General features: G+C 47.4%; 1 protein-coding gene across 1 annotated transcript in view; it reads right to left on the bottom strand.

The window, feature by feature from the left end:
- Nucleotides 1–23,939, bottom strand: part of LOC119444973 (glutathione hydrolase 1 proenzyme-like) — a 134,700-nt gene that overhangs the window by 66,346 nt on the left and 44,415 nt on the right. The window contains exons 4-6 of the mRNA XM_049664824.1: nt 21,807–21,929; nt 18,996–19,093; nt 2,549–2,744 (exon numbers count right to left, since the gene is read on the bottom strand). Coding sequence (XP_049520781.1) covers nt 2,549–2,744; nt 18,996–19,093; nt 21,807–21,929 — 417 coding nt within the window. The remainder of the gene's footprint in view (nt 1–2,548; nt 2,745–18,995; nt 19,094–21,806; nt 21,930–23,939) is intronic.

The following is a 23,939-nucleotide window of genomic DNA, read 5'->3' as shown; positions in this document are numbered from 1 at the left end:
TTTCCCGAAAAATATACGCAAAGTTAGGGGGTGCGTTTATTATGAGGGGTAAAAGTTTGAGAGATTTCTTTTTCCGCGGCCACCTTCAAAAATGTCGCAGTTTCGCCCGAAAAGGGAACCATCGATTGCAATAGCAAATGCGTAGACAGCTATACGAAGTAATGATAATAGTCTTGTTGACCGTACAAACTTGCATAGTAATTTAAGCAGCATGGTGTCGGCGCGCACTGGCAAACAAGAACACATCGCACTCGATCACCGCGGATACTCGCTGTCAAAACGCTGGCGTGAGAAAGCGCGGCTGCAACAGTGAGCGAAGTGACCTTACCTTCGTGCAGTGTATCGCTTCAACGCAAACTGAGTGACGAGAACGGAGCACGCACAAAAGGTATAAGCCGCCGTCGTACCTAGACTCAGCCCCCGACGCAGATCGCTTTCAAGATAGGGCGTGCGCGGACCGCGCAATGCGCAGTTCATTTCCTCCCTCGAACGCGGGAGATAGAGCCGTGATCGTCGGCGCCTACGTCAATAATGCGCCTGGAATGTCCATATGATTGCTATCGCAATAAAAGAAGGAGACACACGGTACGATTCGGCATCCGATATGGCGTCCGGCGGGTACGATTGCATCGGACGCCATATCGGATGCCGAATCGTACCATGTCTCTCCTACTTCACGGCAGCAAGTTCAGGGTGCGTTTATTACGCGGGAGAAAAAAAAATCCAAATTTTGACGACTTAAGTTGGGGGTGCGTTCATTATGCGAGTGCGTTCATTATACGAGTAAATACGGTATACGAAAAATCTTAGGACTAACGTTAAGAGACAGGAAGAGAGCGGTGTGGATCAGAGAACAAACTGAGATAGCCGATATTCTAGTTGACATTAAGCGGAAGAAATGGAGCTGGGCAGGCCATGTAATGCGTAGGATGGATAACCGGTGGACCATTAGGGTTACAGAATGGATACCAAGAGAAGGGAAGCGCAGTCGAGGTCGGCAGAAAACCAGATGGGATGATGAAGTTAGAAAATTTGCAGGCGCAAGTTGGAATACGCTAGCGCAAGACAGGGGTAATTGGAGATCGCAGGGAGAGGCCTTCGTCCTGCAGTGGACATAAAATATAGGCTGATGATGATGATGATGATGACACGTGCAGCCGCGCCGTCTCTGGCCTTACAATATGAGCACCGAGCTGTCGCGTCTCCTGTATTGTGAGCTTCGAAGGTACCTCCATTTAGCGACAAGTTGAGGGAGCAACTCCGTTAACAACTCTGAGAATTCCGTGAACTCTTTGACGGGCTTTCGCAGCCATAGTATTGAAAGCTGCTGGCAGAAAATGAAACACCGTCTGGTGTGAAATGATCAGAAAGTTCCAGAAGCGGCTTCCGGAGTCAAATTTCACATGGATCTGGTGGCTTTCGATTAATGATCGTAAACGATGCCGTGACGCGTGCGTACAGCTTGTCGAAGCCAGTTCACGGAGGCGCCCCATATGAAGACATGTTAAGTGTCATCACTGGCTATTCGAAAGAAGAAGGGTGTCACGGACCCCGTGAACGAGGCGCAGACGCCGGACCAAATTCCAAAGCCGACTTATCAGCTTCCGAAAATATTTAACGCAGCCCCAATTTTGTTGGAGATGGCCTTTAACCAAGAGTAGTAAATTCTTTCCCTCGACAATAGTTCACTAAAAAAAAGAATGCATTCAAACACAAATGCAAATAAACATACGCGTATTTTGGTGCATTATGAGGAAAAAAAGTACTTCAACTAATTATTTCATAAATGTCATAAAGAGTATGAATAATTAAATATTATTCGTTCATATAATGAAGCAAAATGTCACTGAAATAAGTATAAAAAATTTGGAAATGTTTGTTAGCTACCCAAAGAATCCAGACAAAAAAATTCTTTTGAATCAACCCCAAAGCCATTATCAAGAATTTTCTCCACTTAATACATTCCCCAAAGTAAGCTCTTGTGCAGGGCTTCATGGCTTCGTAAGTGTGACTTCACAGCACTCCCTCAACACGACGTTTAAAACAGTATTCAATAGCCCGCGCGTACGTATTACGCATTAAACTCGTTCTGCTTTTAAAGATTGGCGCTGTAGAAGCTAATGTAAGAGCCCCTGTTAAATTAGAATATAATAAAATGGTTCGTAAGTTTTTTCTTGTTTTTTTTTTTTTTTTTTTGCTCGCTTCTTTACATTTCAGTCATCCCGGATCGATAACCGTAGCGCGTTTTGCACATTTCAAATGATTCATGACGCCGTAAATGTCCCACAACCGAGCAAGAGACGTATTCTGAAACGTCCCGCATAGGCGATAGTTCGTCCTAGGCGACAATTTCGCCTTCAGGCGCACGCTGATTGGCTGTTTTAGCAAAATTGCATAAGCTGATTGGCTGGTTGAGTCCAACGTCCTTCAATTTTGCTCAACTAGCCAATCAGCGCGCACCTGAAGGCGAAAGGCGAACTATCGCGGAAGTGCAACGTTTCAGAATACGTCGCCCCAATTTTCGATCAATAAAGAAAGCCAGAATCACCTCGTTTTGTTCGCCAGCTCAAACTTGTATTTTTCTCCGGCTTTCAGCGCGTCGGCGAGGTGCTTTCCAATAGGGAATCCGCATCTGGCGAATAGTATGGCGTCATCGAACAGGTCAGACCAATTCAGTTTTCCGTAGATTTTGTGGAGTTCGTGGTAGCCACGCAGCTCTCCTGGTACAGCCACCGCAAGGCCGCCTGCGCAAATTCGTGATTAACAAGAAAGAGAGAGAGGCAAACGTACAATGAACAGCCGCACATAGTGATCTACGAGTAGTCCGAGTAATCTGAGTACACAACAATTGGTCAGCGCCCTACATACAAATGTAACGTATTAGATAAGTGTGAAAACTTAAGGCATACAAACATAAATAAGGGACATGGGAAAGCGGCTCAACAGGACATCTGGCCCTAAATGTTCCCGACGTTAAAAAGACGAGCTGTCGCATTCGTGTTTATCCAGCAGCCATTGCCACAGGTCCAGAAAATCATAAAGGCTTCAATGATACGCAGCAAGGAAGTATAGTGATACTCTTATAGCTAACGCCTTTGCTGGACTGAGAGCAATGAAGTTCGAATTATAACTCTAATTTATGCTAACAAATAGTCATTTCCGCGATGCTTTAAGGATTTCGTACTAAGAGGCAATCAATGTTTTTCCCCCAAGATGACTTGTACCAAACAAAATACACTAAATTAAATACGTCAGTTTCGCCCGAAAGGTGAAGCACCGACTGCAATAGCAAATTAGCAGAGAGCCAGACGAAGTAACGATAGCACTTTTATTGGCCGTATCAACTTGTAAGCTTTCGCTAGCTAAGTAAATTAACAAGCATGGTGTCAGCGCGCACAGCAAACATGAACACATCACACTCGATGATCGCAGACACTCGCTGTCGAAATGCTGGCGTGAGGAAACGCGGCAGCAGAAGCGAGCGAAGTGGTCTTCGTGTCGTCTATCGCTTTAACGCAAACTGAGCGCGGAGAACACACAACACGCATAAAGCTACAGGCCGCCGACACACCTAGAATCTGCCCCCAACGCAGATCGCTCTCAAGATAGGGCCGAGCGACCGCGCGCAGCCGGCACATACGCAGTTGCAGTCGGATTAGAGCACCGCCTCCTCGCTCCCCTCCCCCCGGTGTCTCGCGACGTTGGGTGCCTCGCGCGCGACGGAAGACGGCGCACTTGCTGCGCGCATTCCTCGCTATCGCTCGGGTGAGATTGAGCCGCGACAGTCGGCTCCCCTCACACGCTTTCTCTCGCACACACAGCGTAGGGCACGCGGCGACGGTGTTACCGCCCTTGGCCTTTATACGGAACCTTACGGCAATGCCAACGTCTACGGCAGAAATGTGTCTGGAGTGTCCATATAATTGCTATCGCAAAACATATAGGATTAACGAAACGCATTCTTTAATGCCTTATGACAGAAAGTCACAGCAATAGCATATTTTTGATTAGCATTCCTAGTTGCTCGGGAAATGAATGTCGTTTCAGAATTACTTTTGTGCAACTTAGGAGAATATAACCATATTGTGGGACATTGTTTTCCAGACATGGGCTCATAACTGCTCGCGATTGATGTTCCATAATTCAGAAAATCCAGCCCTATACAACGTAAAACTATTTCAATCTGTTATTATTCGAATCTCCGGGCGTCACATATACAGGGTCGACCACATCTAAGGTGAACACCTCATTAGTATTCAAGCACGTAAAACGACAGCATTTATTCTTGTCCACTAGTGAAATGTTCATTATACGATGTGTAACCATGGTGTTGATAACCACAATGATGATTTTTCGAAGCATATATTGAACAACAGCTTCTATGATGTCTTGAATACTAATCAGGTGTTCACCTTAGATATGGTCGACCCTGTACATAACCGCCGACGCAAGCATCGGGCGGTGACTCACAGCGTTGTTTGAATAGGCCAATGTAACGCTCTCCTCGTTTATAGGAGGTCACATTTGCTTGCATTCAAAGCGAATTGCATTGCTTTATTCGACAGGTTTTCCTTATCTAAAAGGCTGAGCAGAAGCGAGAAGCACGCAAAGTGGAGAGGGTTTCAATGGGGCTGGGCTAGCGTCGTCAAAGCAGATAACCTGACGAGGAGAGAGAGGTGGTTCTGTATGAGAAAACGAATGGTTGGAGCTGTCTTTTGCAGCCCTTGAGGGAGCATGGCGTATGTGATCCGCCCGCTTCTTCTTGCTTAGCTTTCAGTGTCTGGCAGAAAATAGCGGTGGCGCGTAACGGAAGGGTAAAAATGCAACTAAATAGAATCTTCAGCGAAACAAATTTGGCAGGGTGATGTCGTGTACGTGCCGAAAGGGCTCGACAATGTTATACTGGCTGGCAAACATATTTATTATACGCAAATAAATCCATTCTCCGTGGCAGCTCCAAGAACCCACTGCCAGAACAATAGGCAGCAGCCATAATCGATTCATTTCGGAACGCGACTGTCTCGGTTTTTCTAAAAAAGTTCATTTTCGTTCGGCATATTACTGCGTCATTGACATCTACACGTCACTTTGGCGTGGTTAGTTTTTTTTTTATGACGTCGCATGACAAACGGGCGAAGTGGGCGCAGCACGACAACTTTTGACTAATCGCGGAGGGATGATTGTAAAAAAGGCGTAGAATTGGAAATATCTTTCTTTTATTAGATAAAATCACCCATAACAATTGTGTACATGTCCTTTCAGATGAGGAGCTTGCGAAGTTTTCCTGGCGTCGCGTGACAGAGAAGCGAAGAGGGGGTGCCCGAAAAAATTTCACCAATCATGTAACGCGTCTATCGTGGACCAAATAAAGTTCACTCACTCACTCACCAATTGTGTAAGGCGGATATATGGCAGAAATGGAATCGAAAAGTCTGCAATAGCTTCACGTTATAGCGCCCATCTTACACCATACTGTCTTGTTATACGGAAAAAATTTGAGCTTCATAACGACGCCGGATTGAGGAGGGGACTCAGTGTTGCTGGTGTGGAGGAGGCAACGACTTCTGTACAACAGCTAATTTGATTTCCTTAACAGTAGACTGTTATTTGAAAAAATTAATGTTTTCGGCATTCGTGTTGATGTAGAAAAAATGAAATATACCCAGCTATCACGCAGCACGATTAAAAAAAGAGGAACAGCGTTACGCAAAGCAAGCCTAGCGTGTATTGTTTACAGTACAGTGGAGTAACCGCCAGTAATTTTTTCCATACTGAGATTTAATTATTTGTAATTAATTATCTAACTCGAGAAGTACTGTCCTAATTATCAAATTGTCAATGAGAAAGTTGTAGAGCAACATGAAAAACTCCCGATACAGCTTTCTGTTGCTTAATACGTGCTACATGAAAGTGTTTTTCCGAGCGTGAAAGAAGCCCGCGAATGCACGCGAAGTGCCTCGAGCGGTCAGTCGCGCGGCAATTCTGCTGTGTAGAAAACACAGCAAAACTGTGTATGATGAAACTGACTTTTAGAGCGAAAGCTCTACTACGCCATGTCTCGCAAGGTCATTCATAACGTCGCAATAACCTTGAGCCGGTGAGGCGTCGAAGCTGCGCTCACTCGGAGCCTTGCCGCTGTGGTACCACGTGACTAGGCGAGGGTTGAACGGCTGCTTAGCCGGGGCTTGGTCGCTCAGTCATAAAATAAAGAACCAACTTTAGAGAAGGGAAACTGTACCTTCCACAGTGGTCCGAAAATATGAAGCGGCAGCGCATGGTGCTTACTGGGGGACCCGACAGATGGCGCTGGTCAAACAGGAAGCGAAAATGCAATTTTTTTTGTGCAAAATCTAATATGACCTCTTTTTATCGATTGCGTAGGCTGGCACGCACCGCGCTAGCCCTACTGGCATGGCAACATGCCTCAGTGCCTTCGCTGCCACTTAGCTGGTGCGTTCTAATTGACAGGACACCTAACAGCCTCCTACTGACGCCCATACAAACAACCCACAAGTGAGTGAACAGGACGTGCGACTATATTAGCAGAAAATAATCAGTGAGTGAGTGAGTGAAATAACTTTATTGAGGTCCAGAGAAGACGCAGGGGGCCACCGGGCTAGTTCCACGTAGGGACCGGCAAGCCGAGCTTGACGGCCCGATCGCAGGCACTCTGGACGGCCAGGGTTTGGTCGTTGAGTTCGGGGCTGCCCAAAAGCGCAGCCCACTTATCCTCGCTGAACGCGGAGCCGATGGCTCCACACTCCCACAACACATCGTTAAATGTTGCCGTTAGTCCACAGGGAAGGCAGTCCGCACTGGGATACCTTTCAGGGTATATAGCGTGAAGAACCGCAAGGTTAGGATACACACGAGCTTGTAAAAGTAGAAGGGTCACCGCCCGCGCCCTGCATAAGGCAGGGTGCGGGAGGGGGAATACACGTCTTGACAGATAATAATGCTTGGTGATCTCATTATACGTCATCAATGGCTCCACGCGGGGTAGGGGGACTGCGGAGGCGGCGCGGTCAGTGAGTCCTCGCGCGGCCTCGTGCGCGCCCTCGTTAGGGTTAGAGGGAGAGCCCTCAGTCGACCCCAAGTGAGCGGGAAACCAAATGAGAGAATGCGGAGAGATACTTTTCAAGCTTTGGAGAATGCGAAGGGCGTGAGCGGAGACCATCCCGGTTTGGTAGGCCCTAATGGCCGCCTTAGAATCGCTATATATTACCTCTCTGCGACCATCGATCACAGCCAGCGCGATTGCAACCTGTTCGGCTACTAATGGCTTCGAAGTGCGTACTGTAGCTCAGCAAGTGATCCTGGAATTAGAGTCGACGACGGAGACGGCGAACGCCTCTTGTTGGACATATGCCGCGGCATCCACGAAGCTTGCCTCAATGTGGTTGTTACGGACATGTTAGAGTAGAGCTCTACCCCTGGCCCGACGTCTGCCGACGTTGTGTGCGGGGTGCATATTGCGGGGAATGGGCGCGATGTGCAGTTGAGATCTGATGTCGCTGGGAATCCGCACGGCGTCGGGGCACTGGTCGACAGGGTAGAGGTCCATCTCATCGAATATCTTGCGGCCCGCCGGGGTGCCGGATAGCCTGAGCAGCTGTGAACGCTCTTGCGCCTCTATTATTTCTTCGAGCGTGTTGTGCACTCCGAGCTTTAACAGGTTTTCGGTGTGAGTGCTCACAGGTAAGCCGAGGGCAAGCTTGAAGACCTTTCTGATGAGAGAATTTAACTTGTTTCTCTCTGCAACATGCCAGTTATGCATGGCTGCCGAGTATGAAAGGTGGCAGAGCACAAAGGCATGTATAATGCGGGTGAGATTGTCTTCCTTGATTCCCCGGTGCCTACTGGCGATCCTCCGGATGAGGCCGAGAGCACTCTCCGTTTTGGCGATGATCCTTCTGAGTGCGGCACCATTGGCACCGTTAGACTCGATATACATCCCCAATATTCGGAGCGAGTCCACTCTGGGAACCGGGGACCCGTCACCAGTGAAAAGCCGTATTTCGCTTTTCTTGTAGAGAAGTAGCTCAGACTTGGATGGAGAACATCTGAGCCCAGTGGGGCGTAGGAAGCGCTCGGTTGCATCGATGGCGCTCTGCATGGTGTCCTCAACTTGGCCGTCACTCCCGCCAGCGCACCAGATGGTGATGTCATCTGCGTAGATGGTATGGTTGATTCCTTGAATCTTGGCGAGCTCCTTGGAAAGCCCGATCATTGCGATGTTGAATAATGTTGGAGAGATGACTGAGCCCTGAGGCGTGCCGCGTGAACCGAGGGTGATTTCTTGCGAGAGGTATCCTTCGATCTTGATCTTGGCAGTTCTCTGGCTAAGGAATCAAAAATAATCAGTGCACCATCGCGTACAAGAGCAGCAATAAACTTTGCATGTCGACGTACGCTGAAACCATAAAGGCGAGCTCGTAAATTGCTCACTTTCGTCGTTTCACATGGCGGTCAGGTAACGAGCGACAACCAGCATGTCAAGCAGACTGGACAGTGTCCCACCTGCTCGCACCAACAGTCACCGTTAAAGATTAGCGACTTGCATACCGAAGCAATCGGGTGACGCAGGCATCTGCTGCCGCACCCAACACATCAACATGGACTACCCGGCGTTTTATCGACAGCAGTCAGAGCCAACAGTGAGACAGCAAGTCAGACAGTAACATCAAAAGATACACTATGGGCTCTTGCGTTGCCCAGGGGGCGCCTGCAAAAATGGTGCTAAAAAGCGCCCTCAATCCGAAACTGGGTAGTAGCAAGCTCGGCCGTCTGCTTCGGGAAGCATGTTTACAATATGGATCCGCCACTTTCGGTTGTGTTGTACCACGGCTTGCAGCGAATATCTGCCTCCGAAGATTTTTCGATGGGTGGCATGCTGCGTAAAGGCAAGAAATTATGCAACGCCGAATACGTGTACGCCGTTCAAGAAATGAGCGACGAAGTTTTCGCGCGGTGTCAATCGCAAGTGAAGCGAGTCACGCACGTGCGAAGTTGAACTTCAGGTAAGGTTTGCACGCTGCTAGATTCAGGCGCACAAACGCGAGGAAATGCTTGCTATAAATGAATTCACAGCAGCGATAAGCAGACATCATGTGTACGGAACTGCTCGAGCGCACGATCGTACGCGCCGCGACGGCAGCGGTCGTTCGACATGCCGCGAAACGGCGGGTCTCCTGCAATCTTTGTTGACTGCATGCCGCTATACAAGTAGTTATGCCTGCGCTGTAGTAGCGGCCATCTGTCTAGCAATTGATAAATAACTGATACAGTACATATAAGCTCGCAGTAACGTACGTACGTGCGAATCGCGCTGCAGCGCGCGCTCGTGCACTGCTCGCTTGATGTAGCATGTAGCTTTTAATGACAGCGCTTGAACATCGATGCGCTGTAATCAATACTACCTTGCTGTGCTGCCTCAACGTGCTGGCTTGAGGTCAACGATGAGCACATTCAACTCTCTAACCTGTGCTGCTCGTAGATGGGTAGTGAATTGTCACCGAATCAGGCCGACCATTTGTGGTCATTTGCACACACCTGGTCACTTCACCACTTCGCACCAGTCGAATTGTTAATTGTCGCTGTGGCCGGGTCTCGAATCGTGAATCACCAGCCATGCCTGCTGCTATGTCGGTCTTCCATTTCGCTTACCCAGCGCGACGAACTGCAGTTATCTAGCACGCCCGACGCTCCGCAGCGTGGGGCCATGAAGCAAAACGGTAGAATCTGATGTTGGGATTGAGGCCTATTTGTTCATGGTAGCCCACGACGCAGCGTAACGATGGTGACGCTTTTTCGAGGCTGAGCTAGGTCTCTCCGGATCGGCGTCGCCGATGACTTCTGCTTCCAGCATTACGTCCCACGGCACGCGGAGAGTCCGTTCTCGTAAAACTATAGGCTGCGGCCAGCTCGCAGCCTGGTCGCCATGGTCTGTGAGAAGTGACGAGCCTTTTTGCGCTCGAAACAGGGCAGAAAAAAGTGCGAATCGACGCAAAACGTGGGCTAGAAACGTGCTTCGCCACAGCCAGGGCTCAATACTATCCAAGCTGGTACTACCCAGATGACGTTTTTCGCCGCGACCAGGCGCCGCTACTATACCTCAAACTCCAGCGCAAGACGCCCATACATTGGCTATTATCCACACGACAACAGTGGGAATTCACGTACACAGGCTGCTTACAGCACATTCAGCCATCCGACTTCAGGTATAGTGCTTCCCTTCGTCGCATATTAGCGGTCTGGTAGCAGACGACTACCAGCACTGCAAGCAGATTGGACAGAGTGTCCCACTTGTTTGCACCGACAGTCGCCGTTGAAGATGATCAACTTGCATTGCGATGTAATCGGGTAACGCCGGCATCTGCTACCGCAGCCAACACAGCGACATGGACTACCCGACATTTTAGCGTTAACTCCTTTCCAACGTACATGTTTTTCTTTCGGGGGCCGCTAATACGTGGCTCACGCTTGGTGCCCCACTTTATCTCAATATGGACAAGTCTGTTTCATGGGCATCCCCTTCGGCAGCCACTTTTGTGGGCCTTTCCATGCATGTGGCTATCAACTTCATACACTTCCGACCATGTATGCTGGTCTCTGTTCCCGCCAAATTGCGGTCAACGAAGGCCACAAGCAAAATTTGCACACGGCTGCAGCAGGAAACGACAGAACGGGGAGCACTAATCACGGTGAGTGTAAGTTGGAAGTCTGTGTCGTTGTGCGGACTGCAGGGGCACGTGCTCACTTCGAGAGACTACTTCCCAGTCCAGCTGACCAGGCCCCTCCATCCGAGAAACGTTAAGACTGCGACCACGACCAGGTGGGAGAGCAAGCAACGAAACCAGATTCTGCAATCAATCACTTCAGTGTAGCTTGTGCAAAAACCCATGCTATCGAGCAAGAAGAGCAATCTTGAAGGAGACGAAATTAAATATGGGAATGAGAAAGCTTGCATTCAAGAAAGAAGCCACTCTGCTCTGCAAGCGCTGGAGGCCAAAAAAATTAGGAAAAGTCAAATGCTACATAACACACGGTGCAAAGTTTAATGCAAGATACATGCCGCTGCCGCATCCGCAATTTCAGGAGAGGAACATGGCAACGGGTACAGTAGAAAATACTGCTACAGATATGTTAGGCTACTAGACAATGACGGGTATTAAGTATGAGTAAAGAATCGGTTGACCTTTATGTTTGGTTTCCTACCGGGTTATCCATCCTACGCATTACATGGCCTGCTCAGCTCCATTTCTTCCGCTTAATGTCAACTAGAATATCGTCTACCCCCGTTTGTTCTCTGATCCACACCGCTCTCTTCCTGTCTCTTCACGTTAGGCCTAAGATGTTCCGTTACATCGCTCTTTGTGCGGTCCTTAACTTGTTCTCGAGCTCCGTTGTGAACCTCCAAGTTTCTGCCCCATATGTTAGCACCGGTAGAATGCAATGATTGCACACTTTCCTTTTCAACGACAGTGGTAAACTCCCAGTCAGGATTTGGCGATGCCTGCCGTATGCACTCCAACCCAATTTTATTTTGTAAACTTGCCTCTCATGACCAGCGTCTCCTGTGAGTAAGTGACCTAGATTAACGTACTCCATTACAGACTCAAGAGGCTGACTGGCGATCCTGAATTCTTGTTTTTAGCATTATCTATGTCTTCTGCATATTAATCTTCAACCCCACCTTTACACATTCTCGGTTGAGGTCCTCAATCATTTGTTGTAATTCGTCCCCATTGTTGCTGAATAGGACAATGTCAACCGCAAACCGAAGGTTGCTGAGATCTTCACCGTTGATCCTCACTCCTAAGCCTTCCCAGTCTAAGAGCTTGAATACTTCTAAGCATGCAGTCAGTAGCATTGGCGAGACTGTATCTCCTTTCCTGGCCCCTTTCTTGATAGGTTCCGCTATATACATCTCCGCAAAGGTGATGGGCGCATCCAGTTCGTGGTTGGGTGTTCCTTTGTATTCTTGACTTGGTTGTAGATTTCCGTCTCGCTTGCGTTCTCCTTTGTCCTGTTGTTTCAGCGCTTGTATTAAGTGATCCTGGTCACCATGAAATTGGCGTGGTAGACATTGGAGGGTAGTATTTGTTTCGGTTATTGTGGTAGAGGGATCCAAAAGACTCCGTCGGATGTTCCATGTCTTTTTCGTGCTTAACATAGCCCTTAAGGAGTCACCAAATGTGCGCCCGTTGTTGCGGTACAGTTCTTTCGGGTATGAGTTTACTTCCTCTCCAATTTCCACTATTCGGAGTCGGTGGTTTCGGCTTAGCTTCGGTCGGCGCCGCTGTTTGGTGAGGCCCCGACGATGTCCTTTAAATGTGTGTCAAATGGTTGCCAGAGGCGGCGGTGTCTGCCGTAGTCTGATATGTTTTAGTGTTTTCGTCATAGAGTCTATTGATTTAGTGAGCCAATTTTCGCCATTGCTTTCTGGTTAGGCGCGTTTCTTAATTGTTTGTTGCTCTTGATATTTAGTCCACTTATTGAGTTCGGATTTTCCTAGCCGGCGTTGTAGTTGAGCTGTTTCATAGGTTATTAACAGCGGAGCTGTTTAAAGCGAGGTTGATCCCTACGGAGTGATGGTGTTCGCAGTTTCTAGCAAAGTATAGAGTGTGTGAAATGAGGAGAGGAGAAAGAAATAGAGACAGACAGAGAGCGATAGAAATAAAGAAAACAAAATTAAGCTTTCTTGGCTGCTGAGCACGAGGTCGCGGGATCGAATCCCGGCCACGGCGGCCGCATTTCGATGGGGGCGAAATGCGAAAACACCCGTGTACTTAGATTTACGTGCACGTTAAAGAACCCCAGGTGGTCCAAATTTCCGGAGTCCCCCACTACGGCGTGCCTCATAATGAGAACTGGTTTTGGCACGTAAAACCCCATAATTTAATTTTTTTAAGCTTTCTTGGCGAGGCGGGATTCGAGTCCTAGTACCAAAGGTCCGAAGGCGAGCGTCATAACCGCTAGGCTATACACCCACACTTTCAGAACATGCATTTATGGGAACCATATGACCGCGTTGTACCGACGATTCTAACACAACGTGCTATAGCGAGATAAAGCGAAAATGAGAGTGAGCGAGAGATAAAATGACAGAAAAAGAAAGCGAGAGCAAGAAAGACAAACAGAGAGAGAGAGGCGGGATTTGAACCCGGGTACTTACGGTTCGAAGGCGAGCGTCATACCCGCTACGCTTTACACCAACGCTTGCAGAGCTCCGCTGTTTCATCAGATTTCACACGCGTGGAAACGGCTTAAATTTTTTCCACTGTATTAAGACTGCTGCCAAGAGTGCCGTCCAACACGTTCCAGTGCATGGTTGTGGCTTGTTGGTGATGGTAATGTCGGGTGTGGTGTCACTATTTACGCTGTTTACCTTACGACTCGGCCTGGCCGGTGTCGTGAGGAGTATGTAGTCATATCGCTGTATCGCCTCTAGCAGTCTCGTACCTTTGGGCCTGTCTTTGGCGTAGGCCCATGTCGTGTGCCATGTGTTTAATTCCCGTGTGATGATTAAGCGGTCGCGTGGTTGAAGCGTGGTGTTCAGATGTTAGAATATGTGGCCAAAATCCGCTTTCCGGTCTTGTTGGGGACTATGTACGTTGCGCTTTACCTGCATCGCTCGTCCCTCTTGGCAGGCCAGATCGTGACAATGTGATGTGAAGTATCTTCTTGCGATACTGTCATGAGTGTCGCTGCCAATTCCTTCCGGACGAGTGTCGCTACGTTCGGATGGCTTGGTTCTATGTGCAGTCTGTAGCTCGTAATTGCCTGGGACTCCCACTTCTTGCAGGCAGATTATGTCTGGAGGGATCAGTGCCAACTGTATGTATAGTGGGAGTGTCGCGTGTTTGTCGTGCAAGAAACTACAATTTCAGGACCATATTGTGAGATTCTCTAGTGGTCTGCGTCGCCTATTTCCCATGGTGCGAGGTATTGGTAGTGCTTTCAGCGTCCGAAAGGCTAGCATGCTTTTGCCCGAGGTTAGTATGCTTTTGTCATCCGACTCCTGGGATCGCTGTTTGTCATGCTTACGTCTACGCTTCGATTCTTTGTTAAAGGTTTCATTAACGTATCGGTTTAGTTCCTAACATTCTACCAAGAACTGCTGCGTCTCTATTCCGCTTAATTGCTGCTGTATTTGTTGTTGCATTAGTTTCACTTGTTGAATCGGGAAGTTCGCTTCTGGCTGTTGTGTCCTCGTGCGGCCTACAGGATCTCGTGGCGGCATTGTTTGTGGTGGTGTGTGGCTGTTCTCTTGTGGCTAATCGTTTGGGCTGCTGATTTGCTGTTGTCTGGCCTGCACTGTAAGTCTTGTGGTTCCCATAAGTTGGGCCAGCTGTTATTTAAGCCAGGCTGTTTTGCTCTCATACCTCGCTCGGCGCCCTTTGAGTCATTTGTTTTCTTTCTGTGATCACGCTTTGATATTCAATGTTTAGTGTGGTCGGTGTAGTAAGTGCAGTTTTGGTACCCACCACCTCCACCCAGCTTACCTTGGTTGATGGCTTCCGCTGGGTGTGTCCGTGGGTCCTGTCAATTCTTTGGTCGCCTCCTGCTGGCGAATAATTGTGGTGGTCCTTCTGCCGAGTCGGTGTTTGTGCCCTGGTCCTTGGTGGCATTTGGGGCTGTCAGCCTGGGGACCGCGAGCGCAGCCGGGAGCGGCGCTTGTCGTCGCCCGATTTGTAGGCTTCTTCCTCTTCGGAGGAGAACCAGTGGATGTTCTTGGTCCTCTGTGGGGGTTTGTTGCTGTCCCGGGGGATCTTAAGGATGTGGTTGACCTGCAGTTGTCGCTGTCTAGGTTTCAGTGGCTTAAGGCTCTTTTTGCTACTTGGGTACCTTGTGGGATGGGCCTTCTTGCATGAGGCGCAACTAATAGCACACGGGTGTCCACCTGTTGGATCTGTCAGACCACACAGCCTGCAAATAGGGCACTCCGGATGCGGGCAGACGTCTTTGTGGTGTCGTTTCTCTCGGCATATGTTGCAAACTTGAATTCTGGGTCTGAATGGGTCACGAACGCAGCTCCCCTCCGTAACAGTAGATGGTTCGAGGTAGTGTGGGACCCAAAAAGCTAGTGGCGGCACTTTTTGCTGCGCCGATCATTCGAGCACTGATGATGTCTGCATCTTGTGTTCTCACTCGGAGCTTAGCAATGAGAGTGTCGCTCGAAGTGTTGCTCGGTACACTGGGAATGACCCCTCTTAGAGCGTCGTCTCCGTTGGCGGCGTTGGCGCGGATGCCGTGGTCCCTTCCGCTCGGTACGAGCATGCGCATGAGGCGTGCTTTGTCAGCAACTTCCTCATATTTGGTCGATAAGATCGCTATGTTTGATCCCGCATTAATTCTAACGATGAATTGGTCATCCTTGAAGCCGCCTTGGCATCGCTCTATGATTACTAGTTCAAACGTGGTAGTGAGACTGTTTCTGAGTGGGAGGACCTGGTTCGGGCGCCTGCGGCAGTGACGGTAGCTAGCGCAATTCTTTTTAATTTGACACGCTGGTCTGAAATTCATTTCGGGGCCCCGCGCTGCAGCGCCTGCACTCCAAAGCCTCTTGTTTCCGTTGTTTGGCGGATTTCACTGCTTGCCAGCTATCGTTCTCTTCACGCGAGTGAGAGTTAGCGTCTCGACTCACCGGGTCGTAGTAGTTGTTTGGTGCATTCGGTCATCTGCTGTCCCATCCTGTTGTAGGTGACGGGATACTTGGTCGGTTGCAGCGTCGAGATCCATGGCTAGGCCTAGCCCCTAGGCGGGAATATGCGCCGTCGGTGCAGCTGCAACCGACTGGCAGGGTTGGCCTTGGGTTAGCCCAAGTTCCACGTGGTGGTGAGCTTTCCGGAATCCTCCTGTCCTTCCAAGAGGCCACTTAGATGGTGTCTAGGTGTTCCTGAGAACTTCGTGAAGCTGGTGGTAGCCTTTTTCGGGCGTTTTCAAGCAAAAAAATCCAGCAGATTCCACGCCCTGTGGGAATCGATGTTATGCGAAGCAGTGTGCGGGGATCCTACCATGTTAATGAAACGACCATGAGAGCACCAACACGTAGGCGGCTCTTTCATGACCTACATGACACGCATGTCATGACATTCATGTCATGAGTCCTCAGAAGACCCTTTAGCTACATCTAAGAGACCCTAAGGCGAAAGCCTTACTTATCCTCATGACTACGACTTCTACCAGCATCCTTTAGTGTTTCCTTCACTTAGTACCGACGTCCGAACTCAATCCAGTGGTTTCTTAGTGTTAATGCTTTTTCGCTGAGTGATTGTCATTTTTGCTCAGTCATGCTCATGACTATAAATTCTACCAGTATCCGGTAGTGTTTCCTTCACTTAGTACCCACGTCAGAACCCATTTCAGTGGCTTTTGAGTGTTAATTTTTTAGCTGATTTATAGTCATTTTGCTGAGTCATGCTCATGACTATGACATCTACCATCATGCTTCAGTCTTTCCTTCACTCAGTACACACGTCATAACGCATTTCAGTGGTTTTTGAGTGTGAACTTTTTTCGCTGAGTCATTGTCATTTTTGCTGTGTCATGTTCATGATTATGATTTCTACCATCCTCTTTGGGTGTTTGCTTCACCAAGTGTCCACGTCCGGACCCATTCCAGTTATTTTTGAGTGATAATCTTTTTTTCGCTGAGTCATTATCATTTTTGCTGAGTCATGCTCATGACTATGACTTCTAACAGGATACTTTAGTGTTTCCTTCACTTAGTACCCACGTCCGAACCCATTTCAGTGGTTTTTGAGTGTTAATGCTTTTTCACTGAGTCATGGTCATTTTTGCTGAGTGATGCTCATGACTATGATTTCTACCATCCTAATTTAGTGTATTCTTCACTTAGTGCCCATGTCAGAACCCATTTCAGCATTGTACTTAATAGCGCATAAAAAGGGGACGAGGCACAGATGGACGACGCGGACACAGCGCTAACTTCCAACAATCGTTTATTCTACGAAGCACTTCACATATATATAGTTAACAGATAGCAGCGCACGCAAGCGCATAAGTACTGGTTTTTTAACACATGACGGTAACGTGGCATGTGTAATGGAAAAGATGAGATCGAAGATGAAAAAGGTGAAAAAACGATTAAAAAAGATTTTAAAAAATTTTTTCTTGTAGCGACAGATTAGGATGCTATCTTCATCACGCCACCCTCTGTACCTTGTTTAAAAAATCTAATTCTTTTTTCGAAACATCAATTGAAGGCGCGCTAACACAAGCATCCCCCAAACTAGCGATCTTCGCCGCTTCAATGATCTCACGTGTTGTTTGCATTGGGCTTCTTCCTATCGCTGTGCACTGCTTATAAATGGGACTGCACCCTTGCTTTCTACAGTGGAAAGCCAGATGGCCCACTCCTCCAGTTCGCACGTTATTTGCGTGTTCACGCAGCCTATCATTTATACACCTTCCTGTTTGGCCGATGTATTTTTTGCCACACGACAAGGGTAGTTCATACACGATATTGTTCTCACAATGAACATGGCTTTCCTTGTGCTTTGTCTGGCAACGGGGTTTTCCAGAACCACAATAGCTGGCCTTGCACAAGTTGGACAGCTTGTTTGGCGCTGAAAAGATGACGCTTACATTTGCGTTGTTGCCAATCTTTTTCAGCCTGTGTGAGATATCGTGGATGTACGGTATTATTGAGCGTTTCTGCTTCCTTTGAACGATGTCCGGAGAAGCGAACTGCTCATTTTGCCCGCGCTTCACGGTCTTAGGGAGGCCTTCGGCCACCGCTGTGATAACATACTGCGGAAAACCAGCCTGTTTGAGCCGTTCCTCTTGCGCAAGGAAACTGGAAAAACACTTATGAGGGCATGAGCGGCGAAGCGCATTCATTAGGGTAGACTTTGCGATGCCTCTTTTAACCAACTTAGAGTGGCCTGACGAAAATGGCAGTAGTGGCTTGTTCGCCCTTGGTTCATATGCCCAGCACACTTGGTCTCCCTCAAAAAACATTCTTATGTCGAGGAATCGTAAAGTACCGTTTTGAGGCATTTCATGCGTGATAGTGAGCGGGTGCAAACACTTATTAAAAAGGTCTAGCACTTGCGTAACATCAGGAAAAACCCTCCCGCTTGAACTTGAATCGAGAAGTACAAGGTAGTCGTCAACATACCTATATACCTTCTTTACATTTGGGTTATCTAATCTGGCATCCAGTGTCCTGTTTACACGAGCAAGATAAAGGTCACTTAAAATTGGCGCAATACAGGAACCAATGCAAATTCCTTGTTTTTGGAGATAAAAATTTCCATCCCACTTGGAGAACGTCGAGCGTTGGAAGTTAGCGCTGTGTCCGCGTCGTCCATCTGTGCCTCGTCCCCTTTTTATGCGCTATTAAGTACAAGACATGGAATACCAACTCGCCCAATCTTACGCTCTTCCATTTCAGCAGTTTTTGAGTGTTAATATTTTTCGTTGGGTCACTGTCATGACCTAGATAACACGCAGGTCATAACATTTATATCATGACCTATCATTATGTTCGTCATACACTCCTGTTATACTATACCAATTTTGGTACCTACCAAGATAACGAAACGACCATGAGAGCACAAAGTCGTAGGCGGCTAGATAGATAGATAGATAGATAGATAGATAGATAGATAGATAGATAGATAGATAGATAGATAGATAGATAGATAGATAGATACTGTCAAAGTAGCAAATGTTCGCCCATTTAAACCAACTGAAAAATTATGAAGATACACAGCGCGAAGTGAGTGCGTCGGTATTACTTTGGACCTCCAGGCAGTATCAACTCGAGCAGAGAAGGTTCACTGGTTTTATCACGCAGCGTTCACGAATCGAGCCTGCGTGCGGCGTGGTGGCGGAGTACCCAAGCTGACGTCATATGTGAGAGGGTTTAAGTAAAACTTTTTGTGGCTAGTACTGAAGTATTACGTTCAAGGCCTGAACTCTCGGTTATATGTCACCCATAGTTGGAAATGAATGTATCTCACCTATGATGCTTTTAAACGTTTTGTTAACAAACAAGTCTTTCGTCACATTCTCCGGTGCTCTTTCTCGGGCGATCAGTATCTTTGCTTCTCTGGAGGACCTGCACAGAATGCACTGCATTTGACTGCAATATGCGAGGAGGCTGCGTGGTATATTGGTTGAAGTACAAGTGATGAGGGGCACACGTATTTGTTAAAACAAAATGAAATAAAAGGACTGTATTTAGGTACTCTTACAGTTGTACCCACGCCTCGGCTACAATAAAGCTAAAGTATCAGGCAGAGCATAGCCGAATTTGTGACTGTATAGGTTTAGTGCATACAACTCCCGATTAACCTATCGCTCACAGTGGAACCATCGTATTCCATCGTATACCAGAATAGTGCATGGTAAGTATTTTACTCTGAATTAAAATATACTCGTATTATAGGTGGCAAACACACGATTTAGGTGACATACAGGGTGCGACTTTACAATTGCTAGTAGGTACAGTGGGGGTGCGGCGCGGCGGGTCACGTGACTTCCGCTTAACACGTGTTGTCATGGCGATCGTGGAGCTCCTAGGTGCCTAGGGACATAGTCGCTTAGCGACTTTTGAGACACTGGTCTCCGCTGAGCGTGGCTCTCTTATCTCCGGGACCGGGCGCAACGACCTTAACGAGCGCAGCTCCTACGTGCGTAGGGAGCGAATCGTTTAGGGCGCGTTGAATGTCTGGCGGTGTCTGGGCCATGCTGGCCGCGCTTTATTATTGCGATAGCAATTATATGGACACTCAAAAGCAGATTTCTGCCGTCGGCGTCGCCGTCGCCGTCGCCGTCGCCGTGAGGTTCCGTATGACGTCATTTGGAGATGAAATCGTCGCCGCGCGCCGAACGCTGTACGTGCGAGTGAAAGGGCGCGAGGGGCGCGTCTTTCACGGGGAGTGAACGCACGGCGGAGAACAAACGCGCGTTCTGCGCCGTGCTCGCTTAAGGGCTGCAGAAGTAGGCGTCTCTTTTCTCCTTTACAATCACCATATATGTAGAGCAAACGCGCCTTCTTCAGACGCGCGAGAGGCCGTGGCGGAGGGGGAGGGAAGGGAGGCGACGTTTAGCTGCGGCACCAAGTGCCTATTTATATCAGAGGCTCCAGCAACAGTCACCAACGCCGCACGCATTTTGAGCGAACGCGGGCAAAACGCCGATGGCGTCGACAACAGTTCTGCGTGTTGTTGCTACCAAAGCCGCTCACCTTACTTCGTATGACATTGCTGTGTTGCTATCGCATTCATTGCTTCGCCCTTAGGGCGAAACTGTGACATTTTATTGTAGCATTTGTTCTAGTGGCGGAAATTGTTGCAGTAGTGGTGGTGTGGCATAACGGCTTTTGAGCTCGGTGAACTGTGGTGGTGTAAACAAGCGGATACTGCTCGCATTTGAGCCCCGGTGCCACGGCAGAAGCCGCGGTGCCAGGCGCCGACGCGAAGCGGCGGTCATTGGGGTCTTTCGGAGCGCAGCGTAGCAACATCCCAAATAAAAAAAAAATACTGCTCCAGTCAGGTAGGCTGCTCCCTCCCTGATAGTGAGATTATATTTGGATCATCAAAACATTGATGCGTTTATTTAGAAATACCATCGTTTCTCTCTCGCAGGCGCGAGCTAAGCGATTATGTTCCTGGGCACCTAGGAGCTCCATGATTGGCATGACAACACGTGTTAAGCGGAAGTCACGTAACCCGCAGTGCCAAGCCCCTGCTGTATCTACTAGCAATTGTAAAGTCGCATACAGGGTGACCATTTTTAAGTTTTAGGGAATTTTTAAATATCGCCTATGGCAGGTAGCATAATTATTATCGTTGAGCTGGGTCATTCGATGAGGCGGACATTAGCAGCACGAGAAATCGAAACACATAATAAACTAATTAAGAAAAATTGACTAATGAACTTCTTAGTTAATTACTTTACGACACATGTTGCAATTTACGAATTGTAGCCGGTAAGTTTGCAAGACGCATCCACTTCAAATGAATTTCCACGATGAAAGCAGTTTCAAGATATTATTTCCCAATGACACGTCAACCGGCTAACACACGGCGCTGTCTCAAATTCCTCCACCGACAATAAGTAGCGCATTATCTTTCTTTTCAATTCTACACCCTCCCCGCTAACACACCACCGCTCGTTACCTCGCCCACGCGCCTTACCTTCTCTCCCCTTTAGAGGAACCCTACCTATATATACTATGCCGATTAGAGCATATGTCGCCTTTAAGAAGACAAGTCCACTTGTCGGAACGTTGACTCCTGCTCTCACCTTGTTCTCCTGTTGCTCATCGTCTTGAATTTCCATCTCCCGCATTCCGCGTGTTTTCCCTGTATTACCCAAAGTGTGGGACGAAATACGTGGGCGTTCCAATTACTTTTGTGCTTCAATGTATAAAACAGCATTTTGGTAAAAAAGTAAGTGAAACAACAGTGCATTTTCCCGGCGAATTTGATGGCGCATATCTCCAAACTGGTGTCATTCTGAAAATTCATTACAAGTGGATGCGTCTTGCTAACTCACCGGCGACAATTTGTAAATTGCAGTATGTGTCGAAAATAATTAACCATGAAGTTAATTAGTGAATTTTTGTGACAGTTGAATAAGTGTTTCGACTTCTCGTGCTTCTAATGTCCAACTCATCGAATAGCACAGCCGAATGATAAGAATTATGCTGCCACCTGCCACAGGCCATTCTAAAAAATTACGTGAAACTTAAACAATTAGCACCCTGTATATATCTAATATATCACCGACAGAATGGTTCGTACTATATCAAAATTGTCACTTACTGGTTATATACGGTTGCTATGAAACCACCGCCGATGCCCATAGAGTGAGGTATGACAACTCCCATGCACAGTAGTGTAGCAATGGCAGCGTCCGCAGTGCTACCGCCCTTGTTGAAGATGTTCCTGAGTTGAATAAACGTGCAAAGAAGGAATTATGATATTATAGAGATGTTTTCACAAATTTCGTAAACTAGCTACACGTCCTATGAGAGCAAAAATAAAGCGTGGTCAATAATCACAACGGAGAAGTTGAGCTATTTGTGTAAGCTAACTACCGATATTGGGGGCACTGCCGTCACTATTAATTTTTGTGAACAGATCAAGACTGCATGCAGAACAACTCACAGAACTTTATTTCCTGCTATCGGAATGAACAACACTAATATATGACCTGATTCGCAAATGCGGGCTCGTATTTCATCTTTTTGCCGGTGTGTATATATGTTGCTATAACTATAATAATCGTCATCCGTAGAAGTATACAATGTCCAGAGAGCGGTACATAATACGAACACATGACAGCTTTTATGAAAACTATTCTCCCGCTCAATAAAAATGATCCTGGCAGAACGCACCTAACGGTGAATGTCGACGGTAATGCCATTAAGATTCAAATAATTGAGCGACGCACCATACTGCAGAAAATGTGCTTATTTAGAATCGGCACATTTCGTTGTGAGACTTACGTTGCTTGGGCTATATGCAACATACTATCGCCGGTAAAGGCCTACTTTTCATTATTTTTTTTTTGGGGGGGGGGGGCACTCGCTTGTTAAGGTCACCTATGAGCAAGACAGCGTGACGATATTTTTCTCTGACCACGACGACGCAGCGACGGCGATAGAATGACAAAGAGGGCGTGACGTTGGTGGATTGACGCCGGTATAACAACGACGGCATGACGGCAATGGGGTGACTGAAATTATGACGATCGTAGGGTGAGAGCGTAACTAGCACGGTGTGAGGAAATTGGGATGAACAAGAGTCTATGGCGACAACGATACAACTTGGGTCACAGGGATGGCGTAAGAAAATAGATAGATAGATAGATAGATAGATAGATAGATAGATGGATAGATAGATAGATAGATATATTGATTGATAGATAGATAGAGAGATAGATAGAAAGTTAGATAGGTAGATAGATAGATAGATAGATAGATAGATAGATAGATAGATAGATAGATAGATAGATAGATAGGCTCAATGTGGCCAATTTAAGGAAAGGATGCTAATCGGATTAAAAATAATTACGGCAAAATTCATCTCACGATGACTGTAGATGGTAATGCGATTAGCAATCGAGCAGTGAAGTGACGCACCGTATTTGTGAAGTCAAGTTTTATTAACCATCTGCTGTTCTCATTCTAAGATTTCCCTTGCTTTGGCTCTATATGACATTATCCGTTATCTTCCATTGTTGCTGTTGCGCTCGATTGCTGAGGTCGCCTATGAGCATGTTGGCATGCTCTTCGCTACCAGCGTCCACATTAGTGGACACTTTTACTAAAGCCAAGTACTCCTGAGCGAAAAGCTGCGAGACATTCATATTGCGCACCTTTGTCAGTATGAACATTTGTTTATTCAACTCTCAAAGGAGGAAGATATATTTTTGTGGAAGAGGCCATTAAAAAGAAGAATATGGCTGCTAGCGTTTTCACAAATCTTCCTCTTGGCTACCAGCGTCTACACTTGTGGACTCTTTTTCTAAAATAAGCCAAGTACCGTACGCCTCAGCGAAAAATTCTGAGGCATTCAAATTATGCGAGTTTGTCAGCCTACATCATGGTTTACCCTGCTTCCAGAGGATGGTGCCATATTTCGGTCGGCCGAGCCAACAACAACAAAAAAAGAAAATGGATGGGAGCAGCTCACAAAATGTTTTACCAACTTGTGGTTCTGGACACATTTGTGGACACACAAATGCAAACCGGTGTAGTTACCGATGTAGTTGCATTTGTGGACACGGTTTTTTTTTCAAAAGAGTTTCCTGCTTACATTTCCTTCGGTATTGAAGAGGGTATGTTGCCGACGCACTGGCGACTATGGTATAACGATAGGGGAATGACGTCGATAGAACGACAAAGGCGGTATAACGCAAACGGCACGACAACACCGACATGAGCATTCTTA

The sequence above is a fragment of the Dermacentor silvarum genome, chromosome 3 (genome assembly GCF_013339745.2).
Source record: "Dermacentor silvarum isolate Dsil-2018 chromosome 3, BIME_Dsil_1.4, whole genome shotgun sequence".
In the NCBI taxonomy this organism is placed as follows: Eukaryota; Metazoa; Arthropoda; class Arachnida; order Ixodida; family Ixodidae; genus Dermacentor; species Dermacentor silvarum.
This window is presented reverse-complemented; position numbering and strand designations above follow the sequence as displayed.